Raw genomic sequence first — 18,521 nt, 5'->3', positions numbered from 1 at the left:
TATTATTGCAGAGCTGGTGAATGCAGACAATAGCTTGGGGACAATTTTGCAGACAGAGGTTTACTAGTCTTGGTTATTTTCCCATCCAAAGCTTTGTGTTGTGAGAATAAGAAGAATTCTGTTGCTGGCTCGGATGAATGGAGGATGATGGTTATATGGGGGTTGCAAGAGGTGAACACATTTTATTGACTGTCTGGTTACAATTACGTGTCTGTTAGTCCACCCGTTGTACAGCGCTACAGAATTTGCTGGCGCCATATAAATAATATAATAATAATAATTGACAAAATTAATTTATAACGGCTGTAAGATGTCTAGCCCTGTTCTCAGCAAATCCTCTTGCTCATTCATAATAAAAAGGGAATATTTTAAACAATGGTGTGCATTCACTATACCCCATTTTAGGACAAAATAGGAAACTGAAAAAATAACTACATTTATTTTTCATTTGGCCTACAATTTGCAGATCAGAATGCACATTTACAGTGGTGTCTAGTGCATGCAGACACTGAACTTACCTCATAGAGATGCATTGATTCAGTTTATTTCTTTTTCCCATTTGACAATTGTTATTGATTGTTGGGGTTACAGAAAGAAAAAGAAAAATTACACCCCTCACATTTTTTAAAATATTTTATTATATCTTTTCATGTGACAACACTGAAGAAATGACACTCCGCTACAATGTAAAGTAGTGAAACTCCGCTACAATGTAAAGTAGTGACACACCACTACAATGTAAAGTAATAAGTGTACAGCCTGTATAACAGTGTAAATTTGCTGTCCCCTCAAAATAACTCAACACACAGCCATTAAAGGGAAACTCCAGTGCCAAGAAAACAATCCTTTTTCCTGACACTCGATGTCCCCTCTCCCTCCCACCCCCCAATCCCCGGCTGCTGAAGGGGTGAAAACCCCTTCAGTGACTTGCCAGAGGCAGCGACATGTCCCACGCCGCTGCTTCTCCCTCTGCCGCCACTCCTCCTCTGCATTACGTCGGCCGATGGGCGAGACTGATCCCGCCCACCAGCCAGGGAGACCTAATGCGCATGCGCAGCAATGCCGCGCATGCGCATTAGAGCTCCCCATAGGAAAGCATTGAAAATGCTTTTCAATGCTTTCCTATGGGGAATTGAGCGACGCTGAAGGTCCTCACACAGCGTGACGACATCCAGCGACGCTCTAGCACAGGGATTTTGTGCTATGAAGGTGCCCTCTAGTGGCTGTCTATTAGACAGCCACTAGAGGTGGAGTTAACCCTGCAAGGTAATTATTGCAGTTTATAAAAACAACTGCAATAATTACACTTGCAGAGTGGGGCTGGTAGTGGGTGTTGGCACCCAGACCACTCCAATGGGCAGAAGTGGTCTGGGTGCCTGGAGTGTCCCTTTAATTTCTAAACCATTGGCAACAAAAGTGAGTACACCCCTAAGTGGAAATTCCAAATTGGGCCCAATTAGCCATTTTCCCTCCCCGGTGTCATGTGATTCGTTAGTGTTTCAAGGCCTCAGGTGTGTTAAATTTGGTGTTATAGCTTTTACACTCTCTCATACTAGTTACTGGAAGTTCAACATGGCACCTCATGGCAAAGAACTCTTTGAGGATATGAAAAAAAGAATTGTTGCTCTACATAAAGATGGCCTAGGTTATAATAAGATTGCCAAGACCCTGAAACTGAGCTGCAGCACGGTGGGCAAGACCATACAGCGGTTTCACAGGACAGGTTCCACTCAGACCAGGCCTATCCATGGTCGACCAAAGAAGTTGAGTGTGCATGCTCAGAATCATATCCAGAGGTTGTCTTTGGGAAATAGACGTATGAGTGCTGCCAGCATTGCTGCAGAGCTCGAAGGGGTGGGGTGTTAGCTTGTCAGTGCTCAGACTATACGCCGCACACTGCATCAAATTGGTCTGCATGGCTGTTGTCCCAGAAGGAAGCCTCTTCCAAAGATGATGCACAAGAAAGCCCGCAAACAGTTTGCTGAAGATAAGCAGACTAAGGGCATGGATTACTGGAACCTTGTCCTGTGGTCTGATGAGAACAAGATAAACTTATTTGGTTCAGATGGTGTCAAGCGTGTTTGGCTGCAACCAGGTGAGGAGTACAAAGACAAGTGTGTCTTGCCTACAGTCAAGCATGGTGGTGGGAGTGTCATGGTCTGGGCCTGCATGAGTGCTGCCAGCACTGGGGAGCTACTGTTCATTGAGGGAACCATGAATGCCAACATGTACTGTGACATACTGAAGCAGAGCATGATCCCCTCCCTTCGGAGACTGGGCCGCAGGGCAGTTTTCCAACATGATAATGACCCCAAACACACCTCCAAGATGACCTCTGCCTTGTTTAAGAAGCTGAAGGTAAAGGTGATGGACTGGCCAAGCATGTCTCCAGACCTAAACCATATTAAACATCTGTGGGGCATCCTCAAACGGAAGGTGGGGGAGCACAAGGTCTCTAACATCCACCAGCTCCGTGATGTCGCCATGGAGTAGTGGAAGAGGACTCTAGTGGCAAGCTGTAAAGCTCTGGTGAACTCCATGCCCATGAGGGTTAAGGCAGTGCTGGAAAATAATGGTGGCCACACAAAATATTGACACTATTGGCCCAATTTGGACATTTCCACTTAGGGGTGTACTCAATTTTGTTGCCAACGGTTTAGACATTAATGGCTGTGTGTTGAGTTATTTTGAGGTGACAGCAAATTTACACTGTTATACAGGCTGTACACTTACTACTTTACATTGTAGCAGACTCTCATTTCTTCAGTGTTATCAGATGAAAAGATATAATAAAATATTACAAAAATGTGATGGGTGTACTCACTTTTGTGAGATACTGTATATTGCGTAACATAAGGTACAGTTTGTTATAAAGGCATTATACAATACAGTTCTTGACATAGTCAAGATAGTAGAAACATGATAAATGACGTTACCACTGTGACAGTATTGATCTGCTTCGTTTCTGCACGTTCAACACTTTTTTTTTTTTTTTTCCTCTTCCCACGAGCGGGATGAGTCATGTCACATGTCATTAAGCGTGCTCTGTTTATGGTTGAGACCTTGTTTTTATATTAGTGGTGACTCGTATGTGCAATTGGGGAATAATAATCTCACAGGAAAAGATATGTACATATGGTGGGATATTCTACCATGTTCGAATAGGGACATGAGTACTTTGGTTCCACTCTAAATTTGGCTTGAGTTGGTGCAGGATTTATCCTATGAGATCTTGTTGGGAGTATAACTGTGTAAGGGATGTGTCTGAGTCTATGTCCCGACTGTGGAGATCCTTATCTATCTTAGGAGAAATGTCTGGGCACTAACTGCCCATGATGTTGTGACCCTTCTGGATTCCAGTGGGATTTGAAGAATTATGTGATGTGTGCGGCGTTCTGTTCTCTAGCTACCCCGTTATATCTGCACGGTGGGGCTGGATGTTATATATGCTTCCAGTTTGCTGACACATTGCTGCACTAAGCGATAAGACCTAAATTGCTTCCTAGCTATATTTTCAGAATATATATTTGGGATATTAGCAGATTTCCAGGCTCTGGCAAGCAGTGTGAGGGCCGCAATAAGTATGTGGTATATTAGGAGGGCATCACTTTTGGGGAAATCATCCCAAGTCAATAAATAAAAGTGCCATTTCTGGTCGGAGTGCAAATTGTGAGTGTAGCAATTTCGTGTGCCTTTGACCATTTTCCAGAAGGGTCAAAGAAGGCTGTATGTCCACCATATGTGGTACATTGTGCCGGGTTCATTATGGCATCTCCAGCACTAATCTGATGTGCTTGAATATATTTTTGACAACTGTGCAGGCACCAAGTACCATCTGAAGTAAAAAAAAAATTTTTTTAAGGTGAGACGTGCATAGTGTTTTACCTTTGTGTACCCTGAACGCTGCCCTTTATTTAGCTTGATCAAGTGTACTCTGGAGGTCTGTATGCCATAGTTTTTTATATTTATCTGCATCTCTGTTATCGGATTGGTTTAATAACTTGTAGATTAGAGAGAGTTTTTTGGGGGGTATATTTGTGGCTATGCAGGTCCTTTCAAATTTCGATACTGAGGTCATAGTGAGCTCCCATCTATTGGATTCGGTCAGTAGGGATTTAAGTTGTAGATAAGAGAAGGTTGCTCTATTTCATTGTATTTTTTTTAGATCGGGAAACTATAGTAGTTTTCCGTCTTTGAATAATTGCTGTACTTGTGTACAGCCGCTATTTGTCCACAAATGGTAGTTAAAAGAAGGGTGATAGTGGGCACCCCTGCCTCGTCCCGTTGGTGATTATAAATGGGTCACACAGGAATCCCGCATTTACTTCCCTCATTGAGGGTGTACTCTAAGAACCGCCAAAAATCCCTCTGGTATCCCAACCTTGACCATGACTGCCTCTAGGAATCCCCAGTGTAGACGGTCAAAGGCTTTCTCTGCATCAAGGGATAGAATTAGACACCCCATCTATGTGAAGATGTTTCATGCTATGAATGCTATTTATCACTGTTTTCCTTGACTGATGGAATTAAAATTAATGCAACTGACAACGAGGATGCTACCAGTATTGATTTGCAGTTATCCTTTATCTCTTTTCCAATAGAAATATGTTGACACAGGTTTAATTCTGGCCATGTCACTTTTAGTGGAATACAAGGGAACAAAGGATTGTAGATTTTGTCTCAAAATAAACTTCTGAGGTAGAAGTTTAGACTGATTGTCATAATTACACACTTAATTTACTTATTAGACAGACAAAAAAAAGAAAAAACAGGCACTATCACCAAGCAAACTACCAGCTTATCAATTACAAATTTCTAACTTAAATCTTTTCAACAGTCTTTATTTAAATATTCTTACGTTTACAAAAATAAAGAAAAACAGTAGTGTTAGGTAAATGACACACTTCACAGCCAAATAATGTCAGATTGGAGCATAGATGCATATACAAGCTTGGTGTCACATGGTACTTGGAAATTAGGTAAGGACCTTAAGGCCACATCAGAACCCTTGAATCTGACATACACAGGAACTAAAATAGGATAAAGCATAGAACAATAGGAAAATAGAGAGGCAACAAAGTAAGGGAAAGTCCGCCCCACCACCACCCCAAGGAACCCGCACTGAGCGACCAGACATTATTAGATAACTTAATAGACCCAGGACCTAAATATCTGAGAGGGTACAGTATTCTGTCTGTCCAAACCCTCCATATGCAGAATGTGAAACAAACAGAGATGTTCGGAATATAAAATCTTTCGCATGTAAGCAGCTGAGAGCCTGTACAGAGTGAGGAGGGAGTGAGTCAGTGTTTAAGAGGTCTTATTAAACGGAAATCATTTTAAGGGTTTCACTGTTATTAGATGGAAATGCTATCAGGGTTTAATACGTTTTAATTTCTTCGACCTGGGACAGCCATTGTTTTTTCAATGGGTGCCTTGAGGTGTTTCCAGTTATAGTTGAGGATGAGAGTCTTAGTCCTCTGGTTATCTGTGAAAGACTTTTTAAGAATTGTCTACTGAGTTGGATTAAATAGAAGGAATCCCCTGTCCGGCCCCTAGGAGGTGCAGGTTGAAACTCAAAATGGAATTCTCACTCACAGATGCTTGAACCATGTTGAAGTGGTATTGTAACCTCTCTCCATCCCTCCAAAATTAGTATTTCATAAGGATAAAAACTTTATAAAATACTTAAATTGACTGTGTTGGAATGGCACTGATATTCCAATGCAGTCAAAAGATATAGTGAGATTAAGTAGGGACTTCTTTGTATTAGTATTTTTCCTGCACTTGACAAAAGGTGGAGCTTCCTTTGTTATGTTTTGTAATTTCCCCCAGCCATCACAAGTAACAGCTGTAGGAAAAGAGGGTCTGTCTACAGAGGGTCTGGCAGGATCTTCATTAGACCTCAGTGTTTTGCAGATGCGTGAGAGTACAGTACTGATGTGACTCCTGGCAGCTGATGTGACATTAGCTGAAGAGGACCAGCAGGAAGACCATGGAGGTGGCTATAAGAGATAAGAGTTTTGTAACTGTTAACAGCAGAATTTCTCCATCATGGAGGGTTCCTTTACCCCTCACATGCTCTAAGGATAAAGCCTCCTGAACCCACAAAAAACAAGATGACAGGATGACAGACCCTTGCCTAAAAGATTATTATATGTTAGATGCAGTAGAGGACTTAGTGTGGGAGACACTGGTCAATCTTTCCAAGTCAGAACCAGATCCTGAATGTCTGAGCTAATGGGGAACCAAAGATGATATCCCTAGGGATAGCTGAAGAGGTGTTCCAAACAAGGGAGTGGATTGGGTCCAGGAGCATGCATATTCTAGTTTAAGCCAAAGTTTTGTGAAATCATGCACGTGCCAGTCCAGACAAAGGAAGCAATGGGAAGCCCTATCTGGAACTGTTCCATTTTGCCAAGGTGTCTGAAAGTGTCCCATTGACCAACAAATGCATTCAGACATGTGTGCAAGGAAGAGATTCAAAAACAAATCTTAACACCAAAATGTATCTACAAGAGTCAAAACTCACAAAGGCCCAGTCCACCCAGGCAAATGCAATCTCAGCATCTGACTAGAAGTAACACCGGTTAACTACCGTATATACTCGAGTATAAGTCAAGTTTTTCGTTATGTTTCTTAGCTAGGTACAAATGTTAAAGTATTTACGGGTGTTATTTTTGTTCCTCTACCTAGTATGGATCCTGAATGATCAAGGGACATTCTAATAAAGGGTTATAAAAACATGAATCCGATTGGTAAATGCAGAGTACAGTAGGCTGTATTAATCATTTTCTTTTTGCATTGGCCACACTTGGAGTTTGTGATCCATGGCGGACAGCATTGCCCTAGGTTATAAAACCAAGCGTGTCTCTTTGTTGTCCTTTATTTCATAAAGCTGTCAACCAATCAAATTAGCATAATGTAAGTTTATTTTATATAATATATTAATCAGGGATCAACTACATCTTTTTATGCAACCAGGTAAGAAATACATAAAACATAAATATACATTCTAAAATAGTTCTATTTAATATTTACAAGTATCTTCACAAGCACAATGTTTACGCCATGCAGACGTCAGCTTGCGGCTGGCCTTGGTTTCCACTTCCTACTGCCCGCACTTAGACTGCCACAGGTGCCATGGTTTAATGAACTTCCCTGCAGAGAAAAGAGGAGACCATTAAACTTTCTCAATAATTTTCCAGACTCTCTAAAACTTTCCGATTATTTTCAGCTAAGATAGAGTGCTGTTACACACTATTGTTATGTATTTATGGCTATCTCTGTTACTGCTGCTGAATGCTATATGATAGGAATTATTCTATGAATACTAGCAGAATGGACAATAAGTTATTAATATTTTAGACACATTTAAACCTATAAACAAAATAATGCATATACTCGTCTTTAACCTTTTTGGATTAAAAGAAAAGTTCAATTTAATGGAGTGTCACCCATGTGGACAATTACGGACATTTAATCATGCTATGAAAGGTAAGCTTTTCTCTTCTCCACACCAATTCTCCAATGTTGTTGCTTTTAACCTATGTTCCGTTTATTTACAGAATTAGAGGAAATAAAATTTCTCCATCTCTTTAAAACAGCCACATCCATAACCCTAAAACATTAAAATCCCCAGCTCCTCAATTCATGGAAGAATTACTGTCCATGGTCTAGGACAGGCATAGGCAACCTTCAGCACTACATATGTTTTGGACTACACATCCCATGATTCTTTGCCAGCATTATGGGTGTAAGAGCATTATGGGGGGTGTAGTCCACATCATCTGGAGTGCCGAAGGTTGCCTACCCCTGGTCTAGGACATGGGTAGGCAATCAGCATCTGTCACGCCAAATGTTGTGGACTACACCACCCATAATGCTCTTACAGCCATAGTACTGGCAAAGCATCATGTGAGATGTATTCTAAAAGACCTACGTTACCCACCCCTGGTCTAGGAAATTAAAACTAGCGAGAAACTAATAGTCTCTATCCAGGACAGGTATGATTTGGTACTATGTGTTTGGAAAAAAAATACTTTTCTGCAGTTAAATTTTGCATTGAGTGACTTTTTGTAACTTTGCAGAAATGTATTTAGAATGAATTGAAACTTGAATTGACAGACAAACCATACGGTAACATTTGGTATGGCATCAAAAATAACATAAGCTCAAATGTCACAGGTCCTCTTTAAAGGGATACTGCAGGCATCACAAAAACTTAGCTTAATGCAGATTAAGTATGGAGTATGTAGGCTGCATAAACATAGTGCTTTAATTCCTAAATGGCAGAGAATTGAGCATCAAGATTTCAGGGGCATGATCTGTACACCCTAACTGCTTCATTAAGCTAAAGTTGTTTTGGTGACTGTAGTGTCCCTTTAATACAGCATTACACATGTTAAGGAAAATGTGCTGCTAATTATGCTTAGTTGTTTTTTCAAAGTATTCCAGAAACAGGGCCAATTCCTTTTTAAAACAAGGTGTTTTAGCAATAAGTGCTTCTCTGTTTCGTGCCTTTCATTGCATCATGTGCAATTAGTCACCACAAGTCAAAGTGTTATCACATTATCTACATGGTTCAATATTTTGGCCAATCAGTTTTCAATGGTAAGGAAAAGTTTGGGATGCTCGCAAAATGACGTATAAAGTACAGCAAAACATCTGACTAATTATGTTTTATGTTGTGATATAACATAATATGCTATGAGGATGCTACATATATAGAATGCTACGAGGATGACATTATATTATATTTTATTGTTATTGGGGATTGCTCCACTACAGCTATCTATTTTGTCTGAAATTGGCTGGCTCAGAGTCATTTGAGTTTGCATTTATTTTTTCTTAGCAATGTCAAGCTACAGGGATGGTATATATTCTTTGTTTTATATTAATCGTGACAGTTCTAGGTATGTACATCAATTCATTTAGGAGATTTCTGCTAGGAAAGAATATAGCTGCAAGGTCACTACTTGAGCACTGACTGACCCTCAACTGTATGCCTGTATGTCTCGGAAATCAGACGTCTTTCACCATAAGTCTATTTCACTACTACTTTCTGTATTTGGTTATGTCTTAATAAAGATAGAACATCTGAATCAAGGGAGGCTCGTCCATATGGGCACTTGGGGCAGTGCCCCACCATTTTTTTTGTGGGGGAAAAAGATTTGCAATAGTTTAGAAACACAAAGAAAGTGTCATTTTAGTTCTGCAGGGGGCCTCTCCCTTATTGGTAGCTGTTTAGAGAAGCTTACTTGCCTAAAATGGGCTTGGTTTGAAATCTGCTCTGTTTCAGCAGGTTTTGTTCATGCCTAGTGTCCTTTAAAAGGGAATTCCAGGAATTTCCATTGAGTTGCAATTGGGACCGCAGAGCCAGCTGCCCATGAGAAGTAGTACAAGAAGAGCACAGCAGCAGTTCCTGGCCCAAATGTAAGTGTATTATATTAACTTTTCTCTCCCCCAATAGCTTTAGTGAGACAAATGCAGATACACAGACATACAGAAATAAGCACTGACGGACCTGAGCAGGAGAGTGATGACGTAGCCAACAGAGTGACGTTGCGGGCGCGCGAGGAGGAGGACGGGACAGCGAGAGGGAGACTTCGGAACAGGGGAGAGGTCGGCAATGGCGGCAGCATGGAACGCCGATTAGCCGTTTAGAGCGGATCACCGGCGGGCCACCAGATGATCGGGCAGTACGAGCAGTACCAGCACACGAACAGGCAGCAATATCAAGAATAACTGGGGTTGACAAAGGAGGTCGCAAGTATACTGTAGCACTGTAGTAATACTATGCCCTAAATAGTACCCGTTCAATACTTAGTACTGTTTGCATTAGCATTAACTAGAACAAAGGTGCCCTTCATAGACCCAGAAATAACTGGATCAAACAGCAACTGAGTTTAATGAGAGCATAAGGATCTTAAACAACACATAACTTAGGTCCTGGTCAACCGAAACGCTGATAGAATATCTTAAGAAGTAACTTCTCTGTACTGTTTCTGTACTATTTGCATTAGCATTAACTAGAACAAAAGTCCTAAGAAGTATCTTTCTCTCCTTTGGTTCATCACTTTGTTAGTATAAACTTTAAAAAAAAAAAAAAAAACCTGAATCCACTTTTAACCGGGAAAAATGGGTCCAAAATAAGAGAAAACTCTAGAAACAGAGAAAACCAAAACAATTAATACAAATACCCTCTTCTCACCAAAAATAACTATTCCTCCTCGTAAGGAACAAAGACGACCAATATCTCCAGATCAACATGAGTTACTGAATTCCTCCACAGCATCTGGACAGTCAGATAAACAGAATATTCCTAAATCTAAAATGGTATCTCAAGAAAGCTTGGTGGAAGCACTAGATAAACTTTATGGAAAAATTAGCAATGATTTTAAAGCATTTATGGTGGAACTAAAGTCTGAGGTGACTGAATTAAAGCAGAAAGTGAGCGGACAAGATGAATATATTAAAGAAACACGTCAGGAAATACATTTCCTTCAAACACAAAATATTATATTAAAAGATCAAGTGAGTTTACTAGAAAATAGGACCACAGATATGGAAGATAGATCAAGAAGGAATAATCTGAGATTCAGGGGAGTCCCGGAAGAAATCAAACCAGACAAAATGGAGGATTATGTAAAAGAATATATGGCTCAATTTATGGAAACTCACGAGATTGGAGAAGCACCATTTGAGCGAATACATAGGATTCATAAACCTCCTAATATAAAAGTAACAGAACCAAGGGATGTCATAGTACGATTCCTGAATTGCGCACTTAAAGACTCCCTGATGAGAAAGGTCAGATATAAAAAAACTTCAAGAAGGAAAATATACGGATATAGTAATCTTTCCGGACTTGTCACAAGCCACCAGGAATAACCGTAAAAGATTTAGGGATATGGCCACTACTCTGAGAAATCACAATATCCCATATAGATGGGGGTTTCCCACCAAGCTTCTTATTTCATATAAGGAGAAAACAATTGTGGCTAATGATCCAACAGAGGAGTTAGACAAATTGGGAATCCATATTGGGAATTCATTTTTCTGTAATTGTTCCGTAAATTATAATCAAAGACCAATATTTAGGAAAAACTGGATATTTAAAAATAAATCCAGACTTAAGAAAGAATAATAACCAATGAAAATATACGGAACTCTGAAGGAGGATCAGATTATGGAGAAGTTTACAAGTAACTGATAAAGAATAAGAGAGATGATGATCAGAGATGGAAGATTAAGAAAAGAAGATAAAAGAAAAGAATAATAAAAAAAAAAAAGTGGGAGAGGGAGACTTAGGACCAGGGGAGAGATCAGTATTGGCAGTAGCATGGAAAGCCGAACAGTCGCTCAGAGCGGGTTACCAGAGGAATAGGCAGTACCTGCAGTTGAATAAGTTAATACTCCTGGAACAAGTGGGACTGTAAAAGGAGGCTTTAAGTATATAATATCATTATTATCTTTTCTATGTCCTAATAAGCATCTAATCAATGTTTAGTACTGTTTAGTACTGTTAGTATTAGCTAGTTCAAAAGGGACCTTTATGAGCCCCCTTCTAACCACGGAAAAATGGGTTTAAGAGAGAATACTCTAGAAATAGAGAAAATTAAATCAATTAATACATACAGTCTCTTCTCACCAAAAATATACCTCCTCGCAAGGAACAAAGATGAGTAATATCCATAGAACGACATGAGTCATTCAATACCTCTATAATATCTGGACAGATAGATAAATAGAAAATCGCTTCGTAAGAAGGATTAAAGATATAGGGATATGACTATTACACTGAGAAAGCATAATATCCCATATAGATGGGCGCTTCCCATCAAGTTTTTTTTTTTTCTTTATTTTTGTAGTGCTTTGCAAATCTTACAGAGTAACAGAGACATTGCATTTGGTATCAGAAAATATTAACTGGTAGAGTACATTACATGTCTGATTCACTGCACTTTTTGTTTAAAATTACATTATAACATCAAGATATTCATGCTTATGAGACGTATGGTAGGTGATGGTAGGTTGCTAAACATGCTGAGAAAGGTTGGAAAGGCCCTTCAGAGCATTTACACATTTTGTTTCTAAATGCAAGCTTATCCTACCTGTCTAACCATGGAGGTGGGAGGTCGCTTTAATATTTAATATTCTCAGGTGCTAAAGGGCGCCCTTAAACTTGTAAACATGAAACATAATGAGGATTTATCTGCCTAGTTAGCTGCGAAGAGAGGTAGTCTAGGCTGAGAATACACAACACAATTTAAATGCTAAACAATACTGTTGTCCCTCTACTGGGTGCTGGCGGCCAGCTTTTGAGTTGGAAGTAGTTCTATGTGTCTCTACATGTTAACATTAGGAAGCTTATGGGTTATGAGTCTGGCTAGCAGGTAACACGCATATGGGGCTCAGAGAGAAACCCCCGCCCCCCCAAAAAAAAAACACAAAAAAAAACAAAACAAACTGATTTCCCATCCCCACTGTCGTTTGCAATTTAGGCGATTTTAAAGTACAGTCAGTATGAGACAATAGTTTGCATTAAACAATGTATGGGGAAAAAGTAACATAAACATCATAAACGAAAACTATACGGTGTCTGCAACGGTCGTGGGAGCCAGTCTCTGAGTGGATCGTCTGGTTTATCAGATTGGAGTTTAGTAGGCCACAAGGAAAGTAGAGGTACTGTAGAGTCAAAACATATATCTGAACGTACGATCGCGTCCTTAATAGTAGGAGGTTTCTGACTCTGGTGCCTGAGGGTTGTGTGGATTCATCCGACTCCGACCTTCTGCATGCACCTCTCGTGGTTGGGAGATGTAGCTGTGTCTCTTTGTTCCATCTGGAAGGACTGTGTTCGATGCTGGGTATCGTTTAGGTGAGTGCTGTGGTGAGCCATGCTGCTTATTGTGAGCGAGGTACTCCCTTTGCCCCAGGCCTGTATCAGAGCCTGCACTATGGTGCCTCGAACTTGGGTCCTCCTTGAGGCCAAATTCTTCGCAGCCGGGAGATTGTAGAGAGCTTTTCCGCGTTGAACGTGTCGTATTGTTCCCTTCTGCAAGTGTGGTTTGTGCTTTGGGGGTAGCCCCCGGTTGGCTCTAGGTCCAGGAGGGCGCAAGGTAACGAGTTGTGCTTTTAATGTGGACGGGTTGCCTTTTGGGGGTCTCTCGCGCCTCTTCTCGCTGAGTGTCTGCGTTCTCACCTGTGGCGACGTTGCAGGGGGCACTCTATACATGCGCTTCATGAGGTTGGTCCAGAACTTATTAAAAGCTGCATCCAGTCGCGCTTCAAATTGGCCGATTGGGTAGTGAGGTCGTCCCGAGGCTGCGTTGCTATTTGAGTTGCAGCCGCATCCGCCATCTTGGACGCTACTGCACTGCATTCTAATTTTCGTGCGGGTAGCTCATAATGATCTGGGAGGACCTCAGTGTGTGTCCCTGCGGGGGCCGGGATAACCCCCACCGGCCCAGGGGGGGGTAAGCGAGACTCGGGCTGCCAGCGAGTTGAGTAGTGGGCAGGAGACTGGCCGCGTCTCCCGCCCGGTATCTATTGGTAGGCCGCAAAGCGCCCTCTTCACCACGGGCTTGATCCGCAATCTGGTTTTCACGCCCATTTGTTGCCTGTTTGCGTTTGAGTATAGGTATGTCCTTGCTAGGCGACTTTTTGGGGTTTATTGCCCTTTTTGTACAGAAAAAGGCTGTAGGGTTGAGGACTCCATCACCCTGCGTCCTGTTCAGCCAGCAGCCAGGCCCCGCCCCTCCCATCAAGTTTTTAATTTAACACAACGAGAATTTGACTGTGGCCAAGGATCCAACAGAGGAGTTGCACAAATTGAGAACTCATTTTGGGAATTAATTTTTCCGTAATTTGTATATGGGATATAATTGTAAAATGGAGTATTTTTTTATGTCCTGAAGAAGAGGTAGATAAGGATACATAAAAAATACATTATCTATATGGAAACCTTTATATATTTCATGGATGAGGAGAATAAGCGTTATTAAAGATTACGTATTACCCAAACTTGAATATTTAATGAGATCAATCCCAATGAGGATACCAAAAAAAACATTGCTCGAGTTTCATGAAACCTTCCTGAAATTTGTCTGGGGATATAAAAAGCCAAGAACATCATACCAGATATTAAGCCGAAAACAAAATGAAGGAGGAGTATCTTTTCCTGATTTGATAATGAAACACGATGCAAATATGATTACGCACTTAATGAAATCAAAGTTTAAAGATTCAGAACAAACCTCTTGGGTATAAACTATCGAATAATTTAGACTCAATTGCCTTAATTTGGCTGGATAAAATAGCTTTTAAGAAATTAAAAGTACAAAATAATATCTTGATAGAACTATATAATTATATGAATTATCTAAAAAAAAAAAGATATAAAATTGAAAATAATATTCAGTATCTGCTCTAATAGAGGTACTGAAGGGATATCTAATTGATATAAATCTGAGCAAATGGAAACAGGAAGGATATAAAGTCATGGGAGATTTTTATATAGATAAAAACATAAAGTCTTTTCCAGAAATATATGAATTAAATACCCCTTTAAAATCTGAGTTCTTAGCTTACCGAAAAATAAGAAACATTCTGAAAACTAAGTGTATTGAAGAAGATCTCTTTGATAAAATTGTATCGATTAAGGGGAAAGATAAGATAATTTCAAAAATAAATAGAATATTATATGATTATACTCCTAGGAACAAATTAAATAAAATCAGTAGTTGGGAACAAGAAATAAAAACATTTTTTTCTGAAGAAGATTGGGGAAAGGCATTTAAATTAACAAAAAAAAAACAATACATAATATTATTTATGAGAATTACATCAAGATTCTACATCAGTGGTACATGGTACCAGTAAAACTTTTTAAATTTCAAACAGGTTCTAGTGATATTTGCTGGCGATTTAATCTGTTTATGGGCACACATTTACATATATGGTGGGACTGCCCAAGGTTTCAATTAGTGAAAAATAAATTGGAATTGGTAATAGGTGGAATTTATGGAATGAACATCCGATTAACCTCTTACACATTCTTATTTCATTTAGATTTACCAGATAGCAATATCTATTCTCATAGACTGACGATACAGATTATAATGGCATCAAAAATCTGTTTGGCTAGGCGATAATCCCGTCGTATAATCCCGTCGTATAATCCCATCGTGGTCGGAGATACAAGCTCAGATAAATTTTCAAAAAACGATGGAAAAAGCAGTGTATGTCAATATGGGAAAAAAGAGGAATACTATAGAATATGGAATCCCTGGGAGAATGTGGACGTTTCAGAGGTGGCCTAGAAGGCTGATCCCCTCTCCTCCCGATAGTGCTCAAGAATGTATGAGATTAGTGTGAATGGCTGTGTAATTGAGGTAGACTGTAGCTACGTCATCTTGTTTAAATAAATATTTTAAAAAGTATGAAATTGTAAAATAATTGTTTTAACAAATGATGATAAGGTGTCTGATATTAAAACATATTATTATAAAGATGTTATGAATCAAATACCATTATCTGATGTTTATAAAAAAAAATAAGCACTGACACATATAGATATACAGTTACACATGCTGCCACACATGCAGACACACACACACACACACAAAAGCAAGCACTGACACACATCTAGATACACAAAGGCACAGAATCAAACACGGATAAACATCTAGATACACAACACACATTGAAGCAAACACTTAATCACATCTAGATACACAAACACTGAGAAACATCTAGAAACACAGATACACTGACACACACAGAGACACAGACACAAACACTGACACACATGCAAACACTGTCATATATGTAGATTCACATACACACAGAAGCAAACACTGACACACATCTTGATATACAGATACACACTAACACACATGCAGATATACAGACACACAGAAGCATACACTGACACACATTAAGATACACAGACACACACAAATACAAACACTGACACAGCATATTGTTTGATTATTATTTGGTAATCTTTGTGTATTTTTGACACTAATAATTGAAACATGCTCAGTAAACACAAATAAAGAAACCATGATACCGCAATCTTTCAAATTTGAATGCATGTGCACAGTCAGTTTTTATTTGTGCAATAAATGTGTACCTGACAGCCTGAGCCAATTAACAGATTTCTTTATCTTGCCTGCACTGTATTAAGAGATGAATAACTCTGAAGGCCTTCGTGACTAAAAAGAAATAAGAAAAATAATATAGATATATATATATATATATATATATATATATATATATATATATATATAAGTTATACATTCATCAGACTGCAGTTTACTTAATCTTTTTATGTGTAAAACGTGGTTACTTTTTAGGCTGCTTTTCTTATTTGTGCCGGTTTATTCCATTATTTGCACAAAAATATTCCTTATGCCTTCTTACTGCAGTTCTTGCATCATTTAGGATCTTTGCAGAGTACCAAATAATGGAACCAACCTACTATACACCACCAAGTTTCGTATCCTAAGTAGGGGAACCCCACATCAGGTTCCAATTTAGGGGATCCATCTACTAAGCAAATGAAAGAGGACAAATAAAAAAAGCCCTTTTTCTTAAATTTGCTCTTTCAGTTGCTTAGGAGAGAAGTCCCTAATTTGGTACTATTAATTATGGCAATCCCACATAAGTATATGATACTAAATTATAGAGCTATCTACTAAATAGCTAAAAGAACAAAACGAAGCAAACATTTTCTTAATGTTGATGTTTCTGTTGCTTATAAAAACAAATGGATTCGAAAATGTTTGGCTCAATTCGTTCGGGAAACTTTTGCTTTCGGTTATTTTGTGTGCTGCCAAATTTGGAATCTCACAAATTCCAAAATTCAGACGTAATTTGGTTTGTTCGATAACGAATGCCTGTATCTACTGTACAATGGATAAACAAGACAAACATTTAACGCAAGCAAAACATACAGGAACAGTAAGTGAAGAGTATCTAACTCTTACCAGAATTATTGACATGAGTTGCAGTGACTCCAATTAGCACTAAATATGTCTGCTGCCAAAGCAATCTGTACCATCATTAATTACCATCACACATTCTCTAAAATAACACATTATTTCATTTACTTGTTTTTTTTGTTTAAGGCAGGATCCACATAATATAAATATTGCCACTTTATTCAATATAGGAAAAATTACACAAACCTGAATTTGAAGTCATTGGGGAGACTGTATCCCATTTGGTATTCACTCCTAGTTTGAGCTATTTGCTTGTGAAGATCTTTGAGTGATCGGCCATAACCATTAAAAATGTAGTTTGCAAATAATAGCTTTCCACGAACATACATCTGTTAATAGAAACACATTAGCTGCAATTATAGAGACCAAATCATTCATCGTCTGACATTTCTGAATACAATTTCTCACTTTACTTTAAAGGGACACTCTAGACCCCTAAAGCACTTTAGCTGGCTGAAAAGCTTTACATGTGAAGAATATGTCTTCTTTTGTTTCAATTTGGAAATAGAGTTTCAATTTCAATAAATAATTTATCCTTTCATAAATTATACTGGTTACACCCCCTGGCTTTTGGAGCAGACCGTAGGTCCTGTTACTTCCTGGTTTGGCTAGCTCATTTGCACTAAACTCAAGAGGCAGCAATTTCCCAGAGCACCTGCCTTGCAAAGATTTCTAATTGAGCTGCATTGTGAAATCTGTGATTGGACAGCCACAGAAAGTTTGGGCGGGGTTAGAAGAGGAGGGCTTGCAAAGGCAGCAGACAAGAGAACTTTCATTTTTTGCAAGCTGTTTTTAGATGGAAAAATGCACAATTAAATGCACAGATGTTTTTATTTTGGGAATTTTTAATTGATTTTAATTTATTTTGTATTGGGCAGTGGAGTTTCCCTTTAACTAAGCATCTATACCATAACTAGGATTGGCAGCAAATATTAGGAGTCCCACATCATGAGTTTGTTGCTGTCTGACATCATGCATTTTACAAGCTAAGAATAATAATACAAAAAAAATATATAATAAAATGTGTGTAGATACAGCTGTATTTAATGCTTGCCTTTTATAAAGCGTGATTTCATGCTTCTCATTAGGCGAACTGTACTAAAATAGAATACAGAAGACTTTTGATACTTAAAATTTCTGTACAAGAATATCAATACTTCTGCAACATTTTTGAGGGCCCCTAGATTACAGCATATGTAGTGATTGCGGGTCAATGCTCCATTCTCATTCAGTAGAAAAACTTTCACTGGTCAGCTGGCTGTAAATAAGAGGCTTTTTCCCCACAGGTTTTGCAAATCCAGACGAGATCTAGCCCAGCAGATGGATAAATCAGCATAGAAGGGAAGGACGAGGATTTCCCAGAGAAAGTGTCTGTTTAAAGGTCTAAGCCAGGCGAGCGTAGAAAATAGACTCAAGGACCTACAGATAAGTCTGCCACATGTAGCTGGATGTCACGGATACAATTTCATTTATTTATTTATTTCATTTATATACTACCATAGTAAAGGG

General features: G+C 39.1%; 1 protein-coding gene across 2 annotated transcripts in view; it reads right to left on the bottom strand.

Annotated features, from left to right (window-relative positions):
* Window positions 1-6,958: 6,958 nt before the first annotated feature.
* The window catches only part of C3H3orf20 (chromosome 3 C3orf20 homolog), a 48,968-nt gene continuing 37,405 nt past the window's right edge, over window positions 6,959-18,521 (bottom strand). The window contains exons 10-12 of one of the 2 annotated variants that reach the window (XM_063445149.1): window positions 17,199-17,341; window positions 16,142-16,223; window positions 6,959-7,161 (exon numbers count right to left, since the gene is read on the bottom strand). In XM_063445149.1, the coding sequence (XP_063301219.1) occupies window positions 16,172-16,223; window positions 17,199-17,341 (195 nt within the window). In that variant the 3' untranslated portion in view covers window positions 6,959-7,161; window positions 16,142-16,171. The remainder of the gene's footprint in view (window positions 7,162-16,141; window positions 16,224-17,198; window positions 17,342-18,521) is intronic. The other variant, XM_063445150.1, reaches the window with a different exon arrangement.

This window comes from Pelobates fuscus, chromosome 3 (assembly GCF_036172605.1).
Source record: "Pelobates fuscus isolate aPelFus1 chromosome 3, aPelFus1.pri, whole genome shotgun sequence".
In the NCBI taxonomy this organism is placed as follows: Eukaryota; Metazoa; Chordata; class Amphibia; order Anura; family Pelobatidae; genus Pelobates; species Pelobates fuscus.
The sequence above is the reverse complement of the archived record's forward strand: the minus strand, read 5'-3'. Positions and strand labels throughout refer to the sequence as shown.